Source organism: Penicillium canescens, assembly GCF_028828765.1.
Source record: "Penicillium canescens strain IBT 15451 chromosome Unknown utg000006l_segment0_segment0, whole genome shotgun sequence".
Classification (NCBI taxonomy): Eukaryota; Fungi; Ascomycota; class Eurotiomycetes; order Eurotiales; family Aspergillaceae; genus Penicillium; species Penicillium canescens.
In genome coordinates, this window is record NW_026703968.1 from 3,607,112 (window position 1) to 3,623,188 (window position 16,077).

The 16,077-nt window shown below is 48.4% G+C and overlaps 3 protein-coding genes across 3 annotated transcripts, besides 2 other annotated features; 1 reads left to right on the forward strand and 2 right to left on the reverse strand.

The window, feature by feature from the left end:
* Nucleotides 1–3,570: 3,570 nt before the first annotated feature.
* On the forward strand, nt 3,571–5,486 carry N7446_010194 (cytochrome P450; the record flags this gene model as incomplete). Its single annotated transcript, XM_058518938.1, has 7 exons — nt 3,571–3,766; nt 3,843–3,975; nt 4,031–4,222; nt 4,282–4,433; nt 4,487–4,731; nt 4,777–5,048; nt 5,102–5,486. 7 exons carry the CDS (start codon nt 3,571–3,573, stop codon nt 5,484–5,486), a joined length of 1,575 nt encoding a protein of 524 aa, XP_058369726.1.
* Nucleotides 5,487–5,705: 219 nt separating this feature from the next.
* Nucleotides 5,706–5,986: a sequence feature (Protein overlapping with rRNA (N7446_010195, KAJ6054183.1) was converted to a misc_feature.).
* Nucleotides 5,987–6,017: 31 nt separating this feature from the next.
* Nucleotides 6,018–6,060: a sequence feature (Protein overlapping with rRNA (N7446_010195, KAJ6054183.1) was converted to a misc_feature.).
* Nucleotides 6,061–6,369: 309 nt separating this feature from the next.
* N7446_010196 (uncharacterized protein) lies at nt 6,370–7,842 on the reverse strand (the record flags this gene model as incomplete). Its single annotated transcript, XM_058518940.1, has 1 exon — nt 6,370–7,842. The coding sequence occupies one exon, from the start codon at nt 7,840–7,842 to the stop codon at nt 6,370–6,372; it is 1,473 nt and encodes a 490-aa protein (XP_058369728.1).
* Nucleotides 7,843–8,702: 860 nt separating this feature from the next.
* N7446_010197 (uncharacterized protein) lies at nt 8,703–12,993 on the reverse strand (the record flags this gene model as incomplete). The annotated part of the gene is made up of 3 exons (XM_058518941.1): nt 8,703–10,250; nt 10,303–12,633; nt 12,685–12,993. The coding sequence occupies 3 exons, from the start codon at nt 12,991–12,993 to the stop codon at nt 8,703–8,705; spliced, it is 4,188 nt and encodes a 1,395-aa protein (XP_058369729.1).
* Nucleotides 12,994–16,077: the final 3,084 nt, after the last annotated feature.

Below are 16,077 nucleotides of genomic sequence, written 5' to 3' on the forward strand. Positions count from 1 at the left end.
TTCCCCGTAGCTTGCCCCTGACTCTAAAACAAATCGGGTATAGATCGACATCTCAAAATGCACACTGTACCTTAGCCCCAAACACGTCTTCACCGCAATGAAGCTTTGTGATAATTTTGACTTGTTCAAATACGCGTGCTGATTGGTTCTGCATCTAAGATACTCAAAGCAGACTAGCATGGATGAATGTAGCAGCCAATAACCGTCCTCAAAATTTCAGCCCTAAATGAGCTGGAGCCAACCAGCTCAGCCTCCTTCGGTGATACCCTTTCTAGTACCGATCTGCAGATCTTCTCTTCTTAGTCTCTTCTTCGTCGTCATCACGCAGCTTCGGCGCGCGACAGTTTGGGGGCCATTAATTCCTTCACTTCAGCCCCAATGGCGGCCGCCCCTGGGCCGCTAAGAGCGTGGACGCTACTTCGTGTGGAAAAACCCATTCAAAGAAGCCGTCTGCATTAGCAAGTAGCTTGCTTCCGAGGGCCCGAGGTGAATCCAGCTGTCTTCAGCTCGCCTCAGCCCCTTCCTGAAGCGACTGCCTTCAATTACCAGGCCATTGCTCTTTGTGGTCTCGTCTTTAGCTTTGATCACATTGTCAACGGATGCATCAATATGCCAAAACTCAATGCACCTCGCGCAAGAACATCCAGAAGTTGCGAGAATTGCCGTGGCGTGAAGCGACATGTGGGTCTTTCCTTGCCATACTGACGACATTTGCTCTAACATATAGTGCGATAAGCAGGTTCCCCAATGTGGTCAATGCATTCGCGCCCACATAACCTGTCTTGGATACCACGATGAATGGGAGTTAATCGCCCGGAACCAAACCAATCACACCATCATCCGATCCAGCAAAAACACCATGGAAAAATGGGGGTTCGACCGAAGCTTGGACTAAGTACCAATGGGAGGCTAGGGTTGGGTATCCCGGATGGAAATTTAACGCTACTACCTGGTGACTGTAGTCGCCAGTTAAGAATAGCCTTTGGCGGAGAGATGAGCGGAGTCATTAGAAAATAGCATAGCCATAAGCTTTCAAGCAATAGGTCGATATATAAATCCTACTAAGTCCTCGTTTAGAATTAGACTATTAGATAGACCGTCTTCGTTGTACCTTTAATCTCTTTAGCTAACAGTAGCTAAGCAAATTATTAGGAGTCAGTATCAATTAACGATCATTTAGCTTGTGTTACGGCACATCAGAACTTGAGGTTATTCCACTTCTGGCATCACGAAACGGATTGATATTCATCACGTGCATCCCACGACTTGGCACCGATACGCACGTGATGCGTAAGTTAAAAGCGGGGTTCCCGCCCATGTTATTTCTCTTCATTAAGAATTAGTTCAAGTTGCCTGCAGCCTCAATTAATATATGCACACTAGCTTAAGTACGGCTGAGCGGACGGGAAGCCCTGTTCTCCACACCCTGTGGTCGTATGTACACAATTTTGTATCAAAACTAATCACATAGAACGACTCTTCGTAGAATATACATACCCGTTCAAAAATATCTTCCCACTCCACTTTTTCGGGTCCCCTCTCCAAATATGTATATCACTTACACTGTATATCGCACCACTATTTTATTGTCTATAAAGTTATAATTAAAAATTGAGGTTGCTTAATAATAGCACAATAAAAATTTCGCTTAATATTTTGTATAATACCCCTTGGCCTTCCGTACTGCTTTCAAACGTCTTCCTATACTTAATATCAGCGCATCTATCTTTGCTTGATCTAATGCCTTCTAAGCTTCTACTAGGCATTTTTTTAAAATAAAGCTAGTCTATCTCCTTTATTCCTTAACCAATAAGCTCTAGAAATATTGCAAAAAGCTTCAATTTTAACTAACGCTAGACCAGTTCAATTAGGTTTAAATCAGGTAAGTGCGCGGGCCAATCCTCGACGTATACTCCGTGCCTTTCAAACCATTCTTACGTCGCCACCGCTAGATAAATCTTTGCGTTATCTTGCTAAAATACTAAATCAGGGGTGTAGATTGACATTAGACCTTTTTCGAGTGCTTCGATATACGATTTTGAAGTGTAACCCCTTCCTAAATGCGAGTCTTCGTCCTATTCTATGATAATTAATTCTATCCGACCACCTAGCTAGACTCCGACCTAAACCATTTACGAAATATCTTTAACGTGTACTTTCGCATTCATAAGATCGCGGCTAAGGCCCGCGGAGTCCGTACGGAAGCACTATTATAGTCTAAAGTTCGAAGTTCGCTGCACCAAACACTCGTCCGAGAAGATCCACGATTAGAAGCTTTCACGCCGCTATTTTCGCGCAAATCTTAGCCGTTTCCTTGCAAGAGAGGGCTTAATTAGTATCTTCCTTTTTAAACGCCGTTTTCCGAGACCGTATTGCTTTAAAACGACGGATGAGCGGGTGTCGTAGCACTAAGCTATTTATAGGTCTAAAAGGGGTGTCGGCGCGCTTATAAATAGAGGTAAGTAGAAGCTCGAGAGCTTAGTATAGGAGGAAGGCCGGTTCGGGGAAGGCTTTCAAATAATTGGTACTCCTCGAAGCGTTTCAACGTATTGTAGATCGTCCGACGGCTATATTCGAAATCATTACCTAGCTTTGACTACGAAATGCCGTTCTTATGGCCAAATACAATAGCTAACCTTTGCCCAGTAGATAGTTCAGCCGTTTTACGACGTTTTGAACTTATTTCCATTGTAGGAGAGGTGTAGGAAGAAAAATAGAAAGGTGGGTTAGTTGCCGGGTCAAATTGTAGTGGGGCAGTGAGAAGATATTTTTGACTAGTATCTGTATATCAGAAGGATTTATTTATCACCCATCTAGCAACTCAGAAGAGTGTCACTTTGTCGGCCAATGATTGGGTTGATGTCGCCCAGATAAATCTAAGCTAAGAGCTGCTTTACGGCTGCGCGACTCCGATTGTGACGGATGAACGTGCTATAGACCAGGTAGTAATCAGGGAGAGAAAATTCCAAGTCACGTCACTAGCGCTCACTTGCCATAGGAACGGACATTCTACCTTGCTAAGGTTCTAGCTTCAAGGAATGGCGATCATTCCTATCGTGAGCGTAGCGTTGCAGTGTAATTAAGGCCCAAGAGTCTGAAGTGGGTCAAAGACCTTGTGAGCGATAGATTTCGAATAAGAGCAAATATGAAAATGCGGCTAGAATGGGGCTTACAAGGGTCTCTTCTGAGGCATGCATATACTCTAGCCTGAAGTGTGTGGAGATGTAGATGGAGGACACCCTGTTCCGACTGTATTGATAGGGTGCCATGTCTATCCCGTGTCACTAGCGGGTCTGTTGTAGGCCGCTAGCCCGCAATCCAGCCCCATTCGCTGCCAAAAACAGAGCCGAGATTTATGCCTGTCGGGCTCCATCTAGAATTTGTTAGCGTGACATCTGTGCGAATTCGGAAAAATCTGCCAATCGAAACAAATGCTATAGTCTGAAGCAAACTAAAATAACGTGACTAGCAATTGGGAATCCCTAGTGAAAAGACGGTCTAAACTGTTCCCACATATTTAAATTCGGCTCCTCCCAGAAGGCGATTTACTGATTTCCATCACCTTTCATGATGGCCTTGATCTTGTTGCTGAGTTTAACGCTCGGATTAGCTGCCATCTATGCAGCTCTTGACTCAAGGCGTAGGAAGCATCATCGGCAGCTGCCCCCTGGGCCCGCGCCGACGCCCATCGTGGGCAACATAAAGGATCTCCCACCCAGTGGCAAACAGGACTGGGTACACTGGCTGAAGCACAAATTCACGTATGGTATGAATCTCAATGTAGAGAACAACGATATTGCCGTGGTCACACTGACCGCAGATCACTGATGACATATTTGTAGGCCCTATCAGCTCGATCACAGTATTGGGGCAAACCATAGTGATTGTAAGCGACTCGAAAATCGCACTAGACTTGCTGACAAAACGATCCTCGATTTATTCGTCGCGTCCTAGAATGGCCTTTGCCTCCGAAATGTGAGACTTGAACCACAGAAAATGAGGCAACAATGTTAATTCAATTCTTCGTTAGGGTGGGATGGGAAGACGGACTTGCATTTCAAGGGTACACCGATCGATTCCGCGCCTATCGCAAAGCAATTCAGCCTAGCTTTGGCTCGGAGTCGGCAGTCGCGCAGTACATCCCTCTACAGGAAGTGGAAACCCGTCGGTTTCTATTTCGCGTGCTTAAAGACCCTAGAGGTCTTTTGCAGCATGTACAGACGTGTGTCCCCCTCGGGGTCGAATTGTTGATACGGCGACATAGCTAACATCGATCGACAGTCAGGCAGGAGCCGTGATTCTTAATATTGCCTATGGCTACAGAGTCGAGCCGTTTGGCCGAGACCACTTAGTCCATATCACCAATGAGGCCATGGATGAGTTTGGCCAAGCTACGGTGCCTGGTGCCTGGCTTGTGGATGTAATTCCTGCATGTATGTCATCATCAATCATTACTGCCCATAGCTCGTGTTGCTAACTGAAGCAGTGAAATATGTTCCCAGCTGGTTCCCGGGAGCTGGTTTCAAGCGGACCGCCAAGCTTTGGAGGGAGCATCTTGTTGGTATTGCCGACAGACCCTATGAATTTGTGAAGCAACAGATCGAAAAGGGAAAATACACGCCATCTTACCTTGGTGACATGCTCAAAACCGGTTATCCTGAACCAGGGTCGGAGAAAGAACTGGTCGCGAAATGGACATCAGCCTCGCTCTATACTGGTGGCGCAGACACAGTACGTTATCTGCAGTCCTTTACTGAATATTGTTAACAGATTCAGACCGTTTCTTCTATCAACTGCTTCTTCCTCGCCATGGCGTTGTTCCCGGATGTCCAGCGTAAAGCCCAAGAGGAAATTGAGCGTGTGGTCGGACCCAATCGTCTTCCAAATATGGCAGATCGCATCAACCTCCCTTATATTAACGCTGTGGTAAAGGAAGTTCTCCGCTGGCACCCTGTCGCCCCGATGGGCCTTCCGCATATGTCGACCGTCGATGACAACTACGACAATTACTTTATCCCGAAGGGGTCTATCATTCTACCCAACATCTGGTAAGATACCCACCACCCCCAGTTTGTGCCGAAGTCTAATTAATGACAAAAAGGGCTATGATGCACGATCCCAATGTCTATCCGGACCCCACGGAATTCCAGCCCGAGCGCTTCCTCGGCGAATGTCCCGCACCAGACCCCAAAGTCATTGCCTTTGGGTTCGGACGTCGTGTTTGTCCTGGTCGATTTTTGGCCGATAAAACAGTTTTCCTGAGCGTGGCCCAATCTCTTGCAGTATTCGATATTAGCAAGCCTATTCAGGGTGGTGTGGAAGTCACAACACCGCACTTCGATCCTGGCGTTATCAGCCATCCTTCCCCTTTCCAGTGTGAGATTAAACCTCGCACCCCGGAACTTGAGGCTCTCATTCTCTCTGTTGAGCAGGATCATCCTTGGGAGGAGAGTGGTGCGGCTGATTTACAGAAAGTTGCGTATTGATGAATAGGCTACTGCTATAACGATCTTCTTGGTAGAGGGAAAGGGTCTTTGTTTCAAAGCAGGCATACTATTATGGCGTGTCATGATTTCATCTCTGTGACAAGACCGCATCCCAAGCTTTGTAGTGTGATGTTAAACTGAGACAACATTTACCACCCCTACGCAAGCCTTAACTATGAGAGAAGGCATAGTGTGATTGTATTAAACTGTGGCTACTCTATGTATCTATTTAAGCAAAAGAATAAAAAAACATACAACAGTAAGGATTCGCTAGTGGTCACCCACCTAACTACTAACTTACCGGCGTGTGGCTTAAGTACGGCTGAGCGGACGGGAAGCCCTGTTCTCCACACCCTATGGTCGTATGTACTTGTAATTGCATTGAAGGGGACTATAACTACGAAGGCCTTATTGATCAGACCTCGCTACTTTGTACAGTGTGGGGCTTATGTGCGGTGGAAAGCCGAGGCAGGTGCCAGATATGCATTTCAGCGCATTTCGTATGATACCATCCTAGCTATATATCTCCAGATGCCCCGAAGTTCAACAATATGCACAAAAACATACCCGTTAGATCTTTCCCAGCACTCGGCCGACTCGATCGTGGCTTTGTATTGGTGAGGCTGTCAGTTTATGTATCCGTCCAACTCGAGATATCAATGACTCTGTGTTCCATTACACTTATTTCCTGCTATTTATAAGGCAATTTTAATTACATTTCCTGGTTCCAGGCCTACTGTATTTCCGAAGCCTTCGGATCATCTATAGACATGGTTTCATGCAGTATTCGTAAGCGCAATGCTTGACAGTTTACCGATTAACGCAAAGGACTAGTGCAAGCCCTATACTTATATTCTCAAGGCTATTTGAATCTAACAGTCCCCTACTCCGCCACCTGCAATTGCTTCAACAGGTCCGCCTGAATGTCGCGTAAAAACTCCGTCATCTGTCTTGGAGTGTGGAAAGCCTCGTTATACACCAGCCGCAGTGTCAACTGATCACGGAACGTCCACACAAAAACCACTCCTTGGCGCGAAAGCATTTCCACGCCCACCCCGGCATGCGTGATGCCAAACCCGCGCTCTGGGGTTCCATATTCGCGCTCTAGATATTTCTCCATGATCCCCATGCTGCTGATATCGATATCGCTGGGCGGCTCTGTCGGGGTTGGCAGGTTCTTAATTACCTCGACCAAAGTGGACGCATACTCCCGGTGCGCCTGGAGATACTCCTTGCTGATGCCCTTCTGATACTCCGCCTGATACATGCGGGCATTCTGCACCCACGTTCCGGAGGCGTCGACCCGCACCAACCAGCCAGACGTGTATAGCCCGGCTGCCGCCGCGGGGGTCGAGTACGGTTCGGGCAGATACGGCCGCAGCGACTGTTTGATGGTGCTGGTGTAGTGGCGGCCCTGGTGCTCGGCGATCGCATGCCGGAAGTTGACCGCGGCCAGACTAGCATGCACGGCGGCCGTGATCCCGACGCCGCGTGCTTTTGCGGCGGACACGGCGGCGGACGTGGTAGCGGGCGAGAACGTGAGCTCGGCAGCCCGCGTGCCGGAGGGCACGGTCGAGGCATCGCCAGTATAGGGCACTCCGAGGGCGCCCGCCGCCAGGGCAAAGGTACCGACTGCCCAGTGGGCGACAGCCTTCTGCTCGTCGGTCGCGGTGAGGGGCATGTTACCGGCCTCTTCGACAGGCGGCGCCAGCCGTGCGACCTCCGATCCCCAATGAAAGGAATCGAACGGGTCTAGCAGCTTCCCCGAGAGGAGGGTGTCCGCGTGCGAGACTATCAGGTCCACCAGCTGGCCGAGGAGGAGCAGGCCGCCGACCCCGTCCATGCGCCAGTGTGCGGTGTGCAGGAGCAGCTCACTCGATTGGGGGACATAGTACAGCCGGGCGTCGGCAGCTGGTGCAATGGTGGGAATCACCTCGTTGGCGAACCGGGCATCGGCCTCCACGGTAAAGGTCTGCGAGGCCCATTCGCTAAGAGCATCGGCAGAGTCAGGAACCGTGTAGATAACGTTAGAGTTGGAGGAGTCCGGATGCGCAGCCAGACTGGGGTGCTGGAAGCGCAGATGCAACCAACTGTAGCGGATGAGGGTTGATAGAAGGTCGGGCGAACCCGACAAGGCCGCGAATGCCCCGCGAGGACTGATGGTGGCCGTGTAGTTAATCGCCCAGTGTTCACGACCGAGCGGGTGGCCGGGATCACTGACCAGCTTGATGAACACCTCGTTGGGGCCAAGGGGCCGGGTGAAGGTGTTCCGCGCGTGCTCGGCTGTTGTCCACGGCATGTTGAGGCGAGGGTAATTGCTGGGTGATCGATGCAGGATGGACCTCTCGTTGGTCATGGCGATTGAAACAGGGAACGCGGGAACGAAGATGCTTGCGACAAATAATTAATTGCTCTAAGCACCGCGTCTAATCTCGCCCTTTGGGGGCCAAAATGCCCCGATCGCTTGCGGATGGAGATGCGTCGTCTCCGAGAGAACGACTAACTATCATTTTGGGATAGTGTGATGACCGCGAAGACCAAGCGTGAGGGCCGAGTCGGCTGACGCACCTGGTGTCGAGCCATACAGGGGCTAGTGACAGGCACCTGCAGCGACGTAAACTGGATACATACAGAGCTTACCCGAGCTTACCATTAGCCCCGGATTCATCGGTGGAGGAATACAGAAACTGATTCTTGGAGAACTTCTGGGTCCTCCTAGAAGCGGCTATTTAACATGAAGGATAGCGTTGCGGTGAACTAATGCTGACGTGTCGACACCATAGAAGATCGATCCTCTGTGATTGCGAGAGGTCTATGCATGATTGCGAGGGATTTTGAACATGCTACATGCTTCTTGGAGACTTCGTAACAAAATAGCTATTTTATATGATTCTCTACAGATATATAGAGTGATGTATATATGTTGATACTATCCTTTCTATATATAATTCGGTAATCTATTTTCTCCCGTAAATATAATCCTTTCTTATATTTTGTGGTAATATGTATAAATTAGCTTATTCTTTATATAATTGAATTAAAACACTTCGTGAGTATATATAGGGGAATCTGTTTCCAATACTACAGCAAGACATAGGAATAAAATATAAAATGACCGAAACAAGTCCAAAAACGTCACAAGTAAATGTACCATCAAGCTTCAGCGAGAGTGGGTGCAACTTGGCATCATTACATGGCGCTGTTGCTCCACCAAAATTAGTGGCGAAGAGCATTTCGCACCCCGGATTTGCCAGCTTCATACTTGTCCATTATTGATTTGCCCAATTCATACTTAGCAATGATTTTCTTCCTCCACTCCTCCATGGTGATGACTGTACCTTTGTACGGTACGTGACCTTCCTTTACCTGACTCATCTTCTCCGCATTCCACGGCCCAACTTCGAAGTGTATGTGTGACTCGTGGCAAACGGAATTGGGCAATTTCTTGTCCTTGATTCTGTCCTTGCAACAAGATCTCAAGACGACTCGGATGCAGTCCATGCAGAACCACATATTCTCAGGGGTGTCCCATGTGTGCCCGCAACCGCAGGAGCAGGTCATCATAAAGGGAGTCTCCAGTTTCATCATCGCCAGGGCGGCATTAACATTCCTTTCATCCTGGAATGGAATGGCGGCATAGAGGATCTTTTGGTAGGCCAATAGGTCGTTGCTGGAATCTTTGTCAGACAGAAGCTCAATGGCTACTCTCAACGTATTGTGAGCCGAAGCTCGTGCGGACTCGTCATCTTGGTTGATTTTGTGGTACCTGGCAGCAAAGAGGCTCAGAGGGAGACGCATTTGGCTTTCCATGAGTGCCTCGGGTACAATGTCCCCAAGCTTCTTTAGCGCCTTTTCTGCAGCGTCTGGCCCTTTGTCTGCCCTTGCCTTCTTGGCCTCGCGGAGGTAAATTGCTCCCAGCCTATATCCTACCAGGAAAAAAGCGCGAGGGAGATCCAAATTGGTATGTGTAAGGTCCTTCACGGCATCTTCTAACACGTCCCTCACTTTTGTCATGGGGGCGGGCCAAAGTGCAGAAAGCGCGTTTGCGTAGAAGTGTTGAAGGTAAAACGAAGCCGTGTAGTCCTCCTGATCCTTGGCAATGCGTATCGCATTCCCATATCTCATCTCAAGGATCGAGATTTCGAGTTTATCGGTCTCGAGCATGGCCCGCAGAAGGATTGTGTGGAATGTATGGAATTCCCGATTCTTCGACATCGCTAAGACCATGAGTGTGAGGTGAGCATCGTCAAGTTCAGACATTTTATCGAGGAGCTCCCAGATTTTATCCCATTTTTCTGTCTCGCTGTATCTCGATATGATCAAGAATGTGTGCTCGTAGGCGGAAGGATCTCGTTCAATCGATTTGGTATACGATTCGATTGCCTCGTCAAACATGTTCTGATCCCAGTATCGATGTCCGAGGTTGTAGGCAATATCGGCGAAGGCCTCCACATACTTCTCTCGAAGCTTCTCGTTTTCTTCAAAGCGCTTAGTGAGCTTTTCCAAAACACGGATTGCTTCCTTTCGAGATTCGACCAGTTTGGCCAGGAGAAGTGAGGCTCGCCAGTTGTTCGGAGAAAGTTTGAGGGCCTGGTGGCATCTTTCTCTCGCATCGGAAATTGCACCGTGGTTTCTGAGTATCATGGCCATCTGGGTATGCCATAACGTATCCAGTGGTTTTCCAAGTGCAACCTGACACCACTTTTCGACTTCACTTGAAGATGCTTGCCTCAACTCTGCAACGGCATCGGGACACTTTCCCATCTGACGAGGAAAATGATTAGCTTAGGTAGCAAGGAACCGTTAGAAAACTTACTTGTTGACAGAAGACCTGGATAGTGTTGAATGCAGTGACCGAAACTTCTGCTCGTGATTCCCGCAGGAAACATTGCACCGCCATCTGGCGAATGGAAGGCTCAATTAGTGTTTTGGGATCGTTGCTGTCATCGACCTTCCACCAATGAGTTGGTCTCTCTGCGTCAATCTTCGAAGCAACGGTGGGCTCCTTCGTCCAGCTATAAATCTCCTCTAAAAATTTGTCGTTGCAAAGCAATGGTGGCAGGGCTGGATAGGGCGTGCTAACCCATAAAAGATTGTCAATGACCTTTGGATCATGAAATATTTTTGCCAGATTGAATCCAAATGTAGCAAGCGAGTCCGGGGAGATCAATTCTCGTCTCGTTTCGAGCATATGATGCACCAGATGAGCAGCTGCATATTCTCGCAATACTGACAGCCTGGGATCATCATGGGCCAACACAGCAACACATGCCTTAGCAATCAAGAAATTGCCTGTGAGTCTGTCTTCCCGACAGATCTGTTCTTGTCCGGTTTCCAGTTTCTTCTCGAAATGCTTGGTCAATTCGAGTTTATCAAGCAAATCCGATGGACACACGGTTCTGAGAAAGTGATTGACAATATCAACCTCGTTCTTGCTCACGGCCTGAATACTCTTTTGCTGACCCTGGGCAACATCGCGGCGCTCCTGGATCCTGACCGACATATCTGTAGCTCGAAAGTCGACGAATCCATCATCGTTGATTTCGAACAGACGGAACTTGTCCTTAAGCCGATCCTGGAGCGGACGCAGGGAAGCACCCTTGTTCTTGACATGCAGCACAGCTGTCATGATCTCTGGTGACATTCGCTCCTTGGCGAAGTCAAGCCAAAGGATGATCTCGTTGATCTCGGCCAATTCTTTGGATGTCCGGGTCATATTTAGGTTTTTGATCTCATCCTGAACATGCTGTGCCAAGGTTCTGCCCGCACCATGCAGGCTCTCGCGGATTTCTTCCTCGGTTTCTAGAGGGTCGAGCCTGTCGAGATCCATATTGATCCGGTGGTAGCTATCCTTGATCTTCTCGCAAAGACTGTCTTGAATCATTTTTCGGACATCAGTAACTTTCTGTTCTCTAGTATTGGAGAGCACGCGCATCCGGTCCATGCGATGGGCGATGTACTTTCGTCTGTCGGACTCATTCTTTTCGCTGATAACGATTGTGGGACAAGAAATACCGTACATCTTGAGCTTCTCCATGGTGCTCTCCGTGGTGCTAAATAGGACACGGACTGCCGAGCTCTTGGAACGCAACTCGCCTAGGAATTTCATAAACGTCTCGTCGACAATGGAGCGCTTATCACCAAGGTTGTGGATCACGATAAAAAATACCGCATCGATCTTCTCCAAGTCCTCGTCATTGTCCAGTAGTAGCTGGTGCAATACATCCTTTGGCTCGATGTAAGAATTGCGACAGGTAGCAGCGACAGATTGTTTATAGGAGGCATCGCTTGCGGTAAACTGCCAGATAATCGACTTTCCCAGATCGTAGAACCTGGCGTTAGGTTTTGCGTTGTCGATATAGTGGAAGGCAACCAGACGTCTGGATTTCCCGTCCTTGCTGGAAACTGGCAAGGCACCGCGAGTTCGGAGATGGCTGATGGCGGCGGAGATCAAATGGCTCTTTCCCGCGCCTTCTTCACCCACGAACGCGAGAAGGGGCTCTTTTCCAGATTTGACCCAGGCTTTGAACAGGTCATCCTTGAGCAGCCAGTCGCCAGTCCCTGCCACACGACGATTATGGATCTTGTTGTTGATTGTTTTCCAGGTTTCGATCGGTTCCTGTGTCACGAAATTCCAGGTCCCTGGGGTCTTCTCGAAGGACAGGGCATTCATGAGCGCTTGACTGTCGCGTTGCTCTTGTTCCTTCTCTAGTCTTTCCGCTTTGCTATCAGCGAAGAAGGCCGTTGTTGCCGTGATTCCCTCCGCCGCGATTCGAGAATGTTTATATGCCCCGGCGATGCCACTCAGCATTTCTCGTTGGGTGTTTTTGTCCATATCGGCCCTGAGATCGGAGAAATCACCCTTGTCAAGAAAGGCGATCTTCGCGAACATCACGATCTTCGAACTGCGAGAGGTTTTAAGCTTCAAGGCCCGACCGCAGATATCTACAAAGATCCCGAGCGTTTTACTAGTCACTCTGCATAAATTGGCATCCATGCCTCCTTGCGAGTACGAGGGTAGACGATTGAGGAACTCGGCACAATCCTCAAGGAGCCCATTCAGTACTTCGAAGGCCTCTATGTAGCCCTTCCACGCAGAGATGACAAAGTTGATGGCGTTGTAGCATTGCCCAGCAGGACCAAAGACCTGCTTTTGGTTCAGTCACGTACTCTTTTTCGGCCCAATGCAGCAACCTACCTGTGACGCGGCATCAGCTGCCATCCCTCCAACCTTGCCGATGACAGTGAGAGTGTCGTTCAGGCTCTCTCTGATCTTGCCCCAGGTCGAGTTCGCTTTCTGCTTGGATTTCGCCTGCACTCTTTCTAGATTCTGGATCACATTGCCAGGCTGTAGGTTCTCCTCGTATTTTGTTCCACGAGACAATTCTGCCAGCGTTTGCACTCGCCTTTCCATATCCTTCCACTCCCTGGCAAGCCTCTCAGTCCACATGTCATCTGGTCCTTCAGGAGCCTGATTGGGTGATGGCTCCGCCATGGCTCCCTGCATTGTAGCCACTTGCATTGTGGTGACTCCCGTTGCCATCTTGTAGGACAGCGAATCCAAGCATACAGCGCTTGGTAAAATCCCAGGGGTGGGGAAGAGGAGTGGAAAAGGGGGAGAAAAAAGTCCAACCGAGCAGAGCCGATTTAGCTTTGTCGACTGGTTTGTTTACCAGCCCGTTGATCGGCACGGCAGGATCCAATCCAATCTGTCATATACTAGCGTAGTGGGCCTTATCCCGGTGTTCGTTCGCAGAGGCCTCCCAGCCTCCGACACAAGAGTGGAAGAACGGAACAACAGAATAAAGTCACTGTTTCTATTCATGATATTCTCACCGAGATTACGCTTATTGAAGCGACAGATCTGGGGCACAATCTCTGGATATGAACGGTTGTCGACGAACTCGTGCGAATCTGCCCTTCACGTCATTACCCCACCAGCAAATCTCCAAGTGCCACATTTCAGCTGAAGAGTATCCACCGTTCATACCCGACGTGGACTCGTTAGTTTCATTAGTTTCGATCCGCTACTCCACTGTTTGGACCTACTGCGACCCACATTAGGGCGACTCAGATTTGGGTCGATGCCGGGTCAATAAAGGTCAAGCTTTCCTTCCGATGGAGTGCGGAATACTCCGTGCGGATACATAGGTAGCTCCGTAGGTACCTACCGCTTCTTATTGAGGGTACCGCACTTTTATCCAGGTATAAGTTAAAGTTGCGTAAAGTGAATTTAGCGTTGGTTGGACTCCTTACGGGTCGCCGATGGCCTCCTCCTCGTCCTCCACATCTCCTCTTCGCCCTGACGGGATCGAGGGAGGAGAAGGAAAGGAAAAAGGTGGATTTGAGCCTATCTATAGGCGAGCCGCTCTGAAGTGAAAGATGCGTCCAGTACGCAGTGAATGTAGAAAAGGTTAAGCGAGCGCCGTGTCTTCGAGGGGCTTTTTGGTTCGTGGGGGTATCAGAAGGGCCGATAAATCATCAAAGAGGATATAAATATATCGTTAAAGAAGTGTGTATGTTAGAGAGAGTGCGCGTGGATAAAGAAGCAAGTTCGAAGTGGAGTGCTACTATATTTTAGAATACGAGGAAAGATGCCGTTCGGGGGAACATACCGGTTTTATGCTTGCTTCTATATGAATGCGGTATAGGTAGCGCCATTTTTCTATACTTTTTTGGTTCACAAATCTATTTTCAATCATGGCCAGTGACAGCACGATATAAGTACTGTTTGTTGCTTCGATCTATTAAGTGGCTCGTTATTTGTGTAAGTTACCGCGGATGATTTTAATTCTAAAGTCAAAGGGTATAGACACCACTTTGCGAGAAAATGGCATGGAGCGGCATCGTGGTAGCAATGTACATATAGTTCATACTTTTTCACCACTTAGCTCATTTAGGTATAACGCTGTTCCGGGTACGAGCCGAGAAACAAGCTGGGTGTGTCCAGAGGGGAATCTGTTTTCGGCTGTCACTATAGGAGTCCTATGATAAAGTGTATAGAGAGCCAACACCCTCCCTGATAGGAAAATGCTCATTCGTCAGCCGGCTGATTATGCCCTGGATCTCGCAGCATCAAATTGACAGCTTCTTTTTTCGAATTTTCAAGATGGTCTGCTTTAGAGTTGAATATGCAGAGGAGGATATCGACGGACTTTTTGAAATCCACGGAGTGTTCCCTGATGTCAAGATATTTGACATTCTGAATTGGCTAGCATTCACGGGCCCGCAAATTACCACCCTGCCATGTGACTTCTACCTGGGGTTAGCACTATCGGTCTTGGTAAAAAGATGGAATACTACAGTGAGCAGTGAGCAGCATAGAATGCGTCGTGAAGAGACTCGCGCCCGCAAACACTACTTTAGAGTCTTGTGGCGTGCTCCTCAATGCAAATCATATATGAAGGATTTATATCTGAGTGGCTGGGACTTCTTGTGGGCTGTGGGATTGATGATCGAGAATATCTCCTGCGAGAAACCCACTTCTCTGACATCAAGCCATTTGAAATTGATACCTACCCTACAATTAGAGCTGCTAGGGAAAGTCCTGCGTTATTCTTCTCGCACTGGGAAGTGTACACGTGTCATGAATTGTGTTCTATTAGACTTGAATTTGACAATGTGGGCTGTCCGATCCCCAAAACTCTGCGATAGGTGGGCCTTGAAAGCCCCGCCGCTTTGGTTTTGGAAGAATTCGGCCTTTGTGCGAATCTTATAATCATCCTAGGTGACAATCGCGATCACCTTGGATGTAGTCCTTAGGACCTGAGAGGGGTATAGATGGGTGCATTGTATATGTTGACCGATATGGGGTGGGACTTTAAGACGCCCTAGACTGGGATTTCAATCTTGGCTGCTGATTAAGACAATGTCCAGCTTCTTAATGAAGGCTCCACTAGGCTCTTAGAAGAATTCTTGTAGGGTCTGGCAATGAAGCCTGAGATTATTGTCTTAAGTTGTCCGCGACAGCTTTAACGGAAATGCGGTGAAAGACTAGGAAGCATCCGCCGCACTGAAGGAATGCCAGTCGAAGAGGACCCCGGTCGACTAAAGCTATAAAGCTTTGTTTAAAAGCTACAGCCAACCAGCCAACATGTGGATTTCTGTCGTTATAATGACTTCGGCAAATATTTGATTTATGGCCGCTCCGTGGGAGTACACGTACCCTTTGTCAGAGTGGAAATAAACTGCACCAACCCTGTCTTTGCTCTGTAGACATGTGGAGATATGGGGGAAAGGTGGTGTGAGAGACACAGATGCAAATTTAATTATGCGAGGTATGAGAGAAGGCAGGCCAACAAAAATGCAAAAGGGGCAAGTACGAGGAAAAGAAGCTTGTTAAGTTTCCTACGCTGGGCGCCTGGATAAATTGATTAGTTCGCGAGTTAATGATTACTAGACGAATGCACTTGTTCATGTTGCTATATAACCTATACACTTTCATCACGCTGTTCATTTACATTAACTGAATCCAAGTCACTTTGCTCTACCGCTACTTTCACTGTCTATTGAACGAGAACATTTTTCAGATGTCTGGTTTCTCAGCTGGCTGGTTCCTGTTTTGGCTGCCCCCGCTATTTTCATTTTCGGT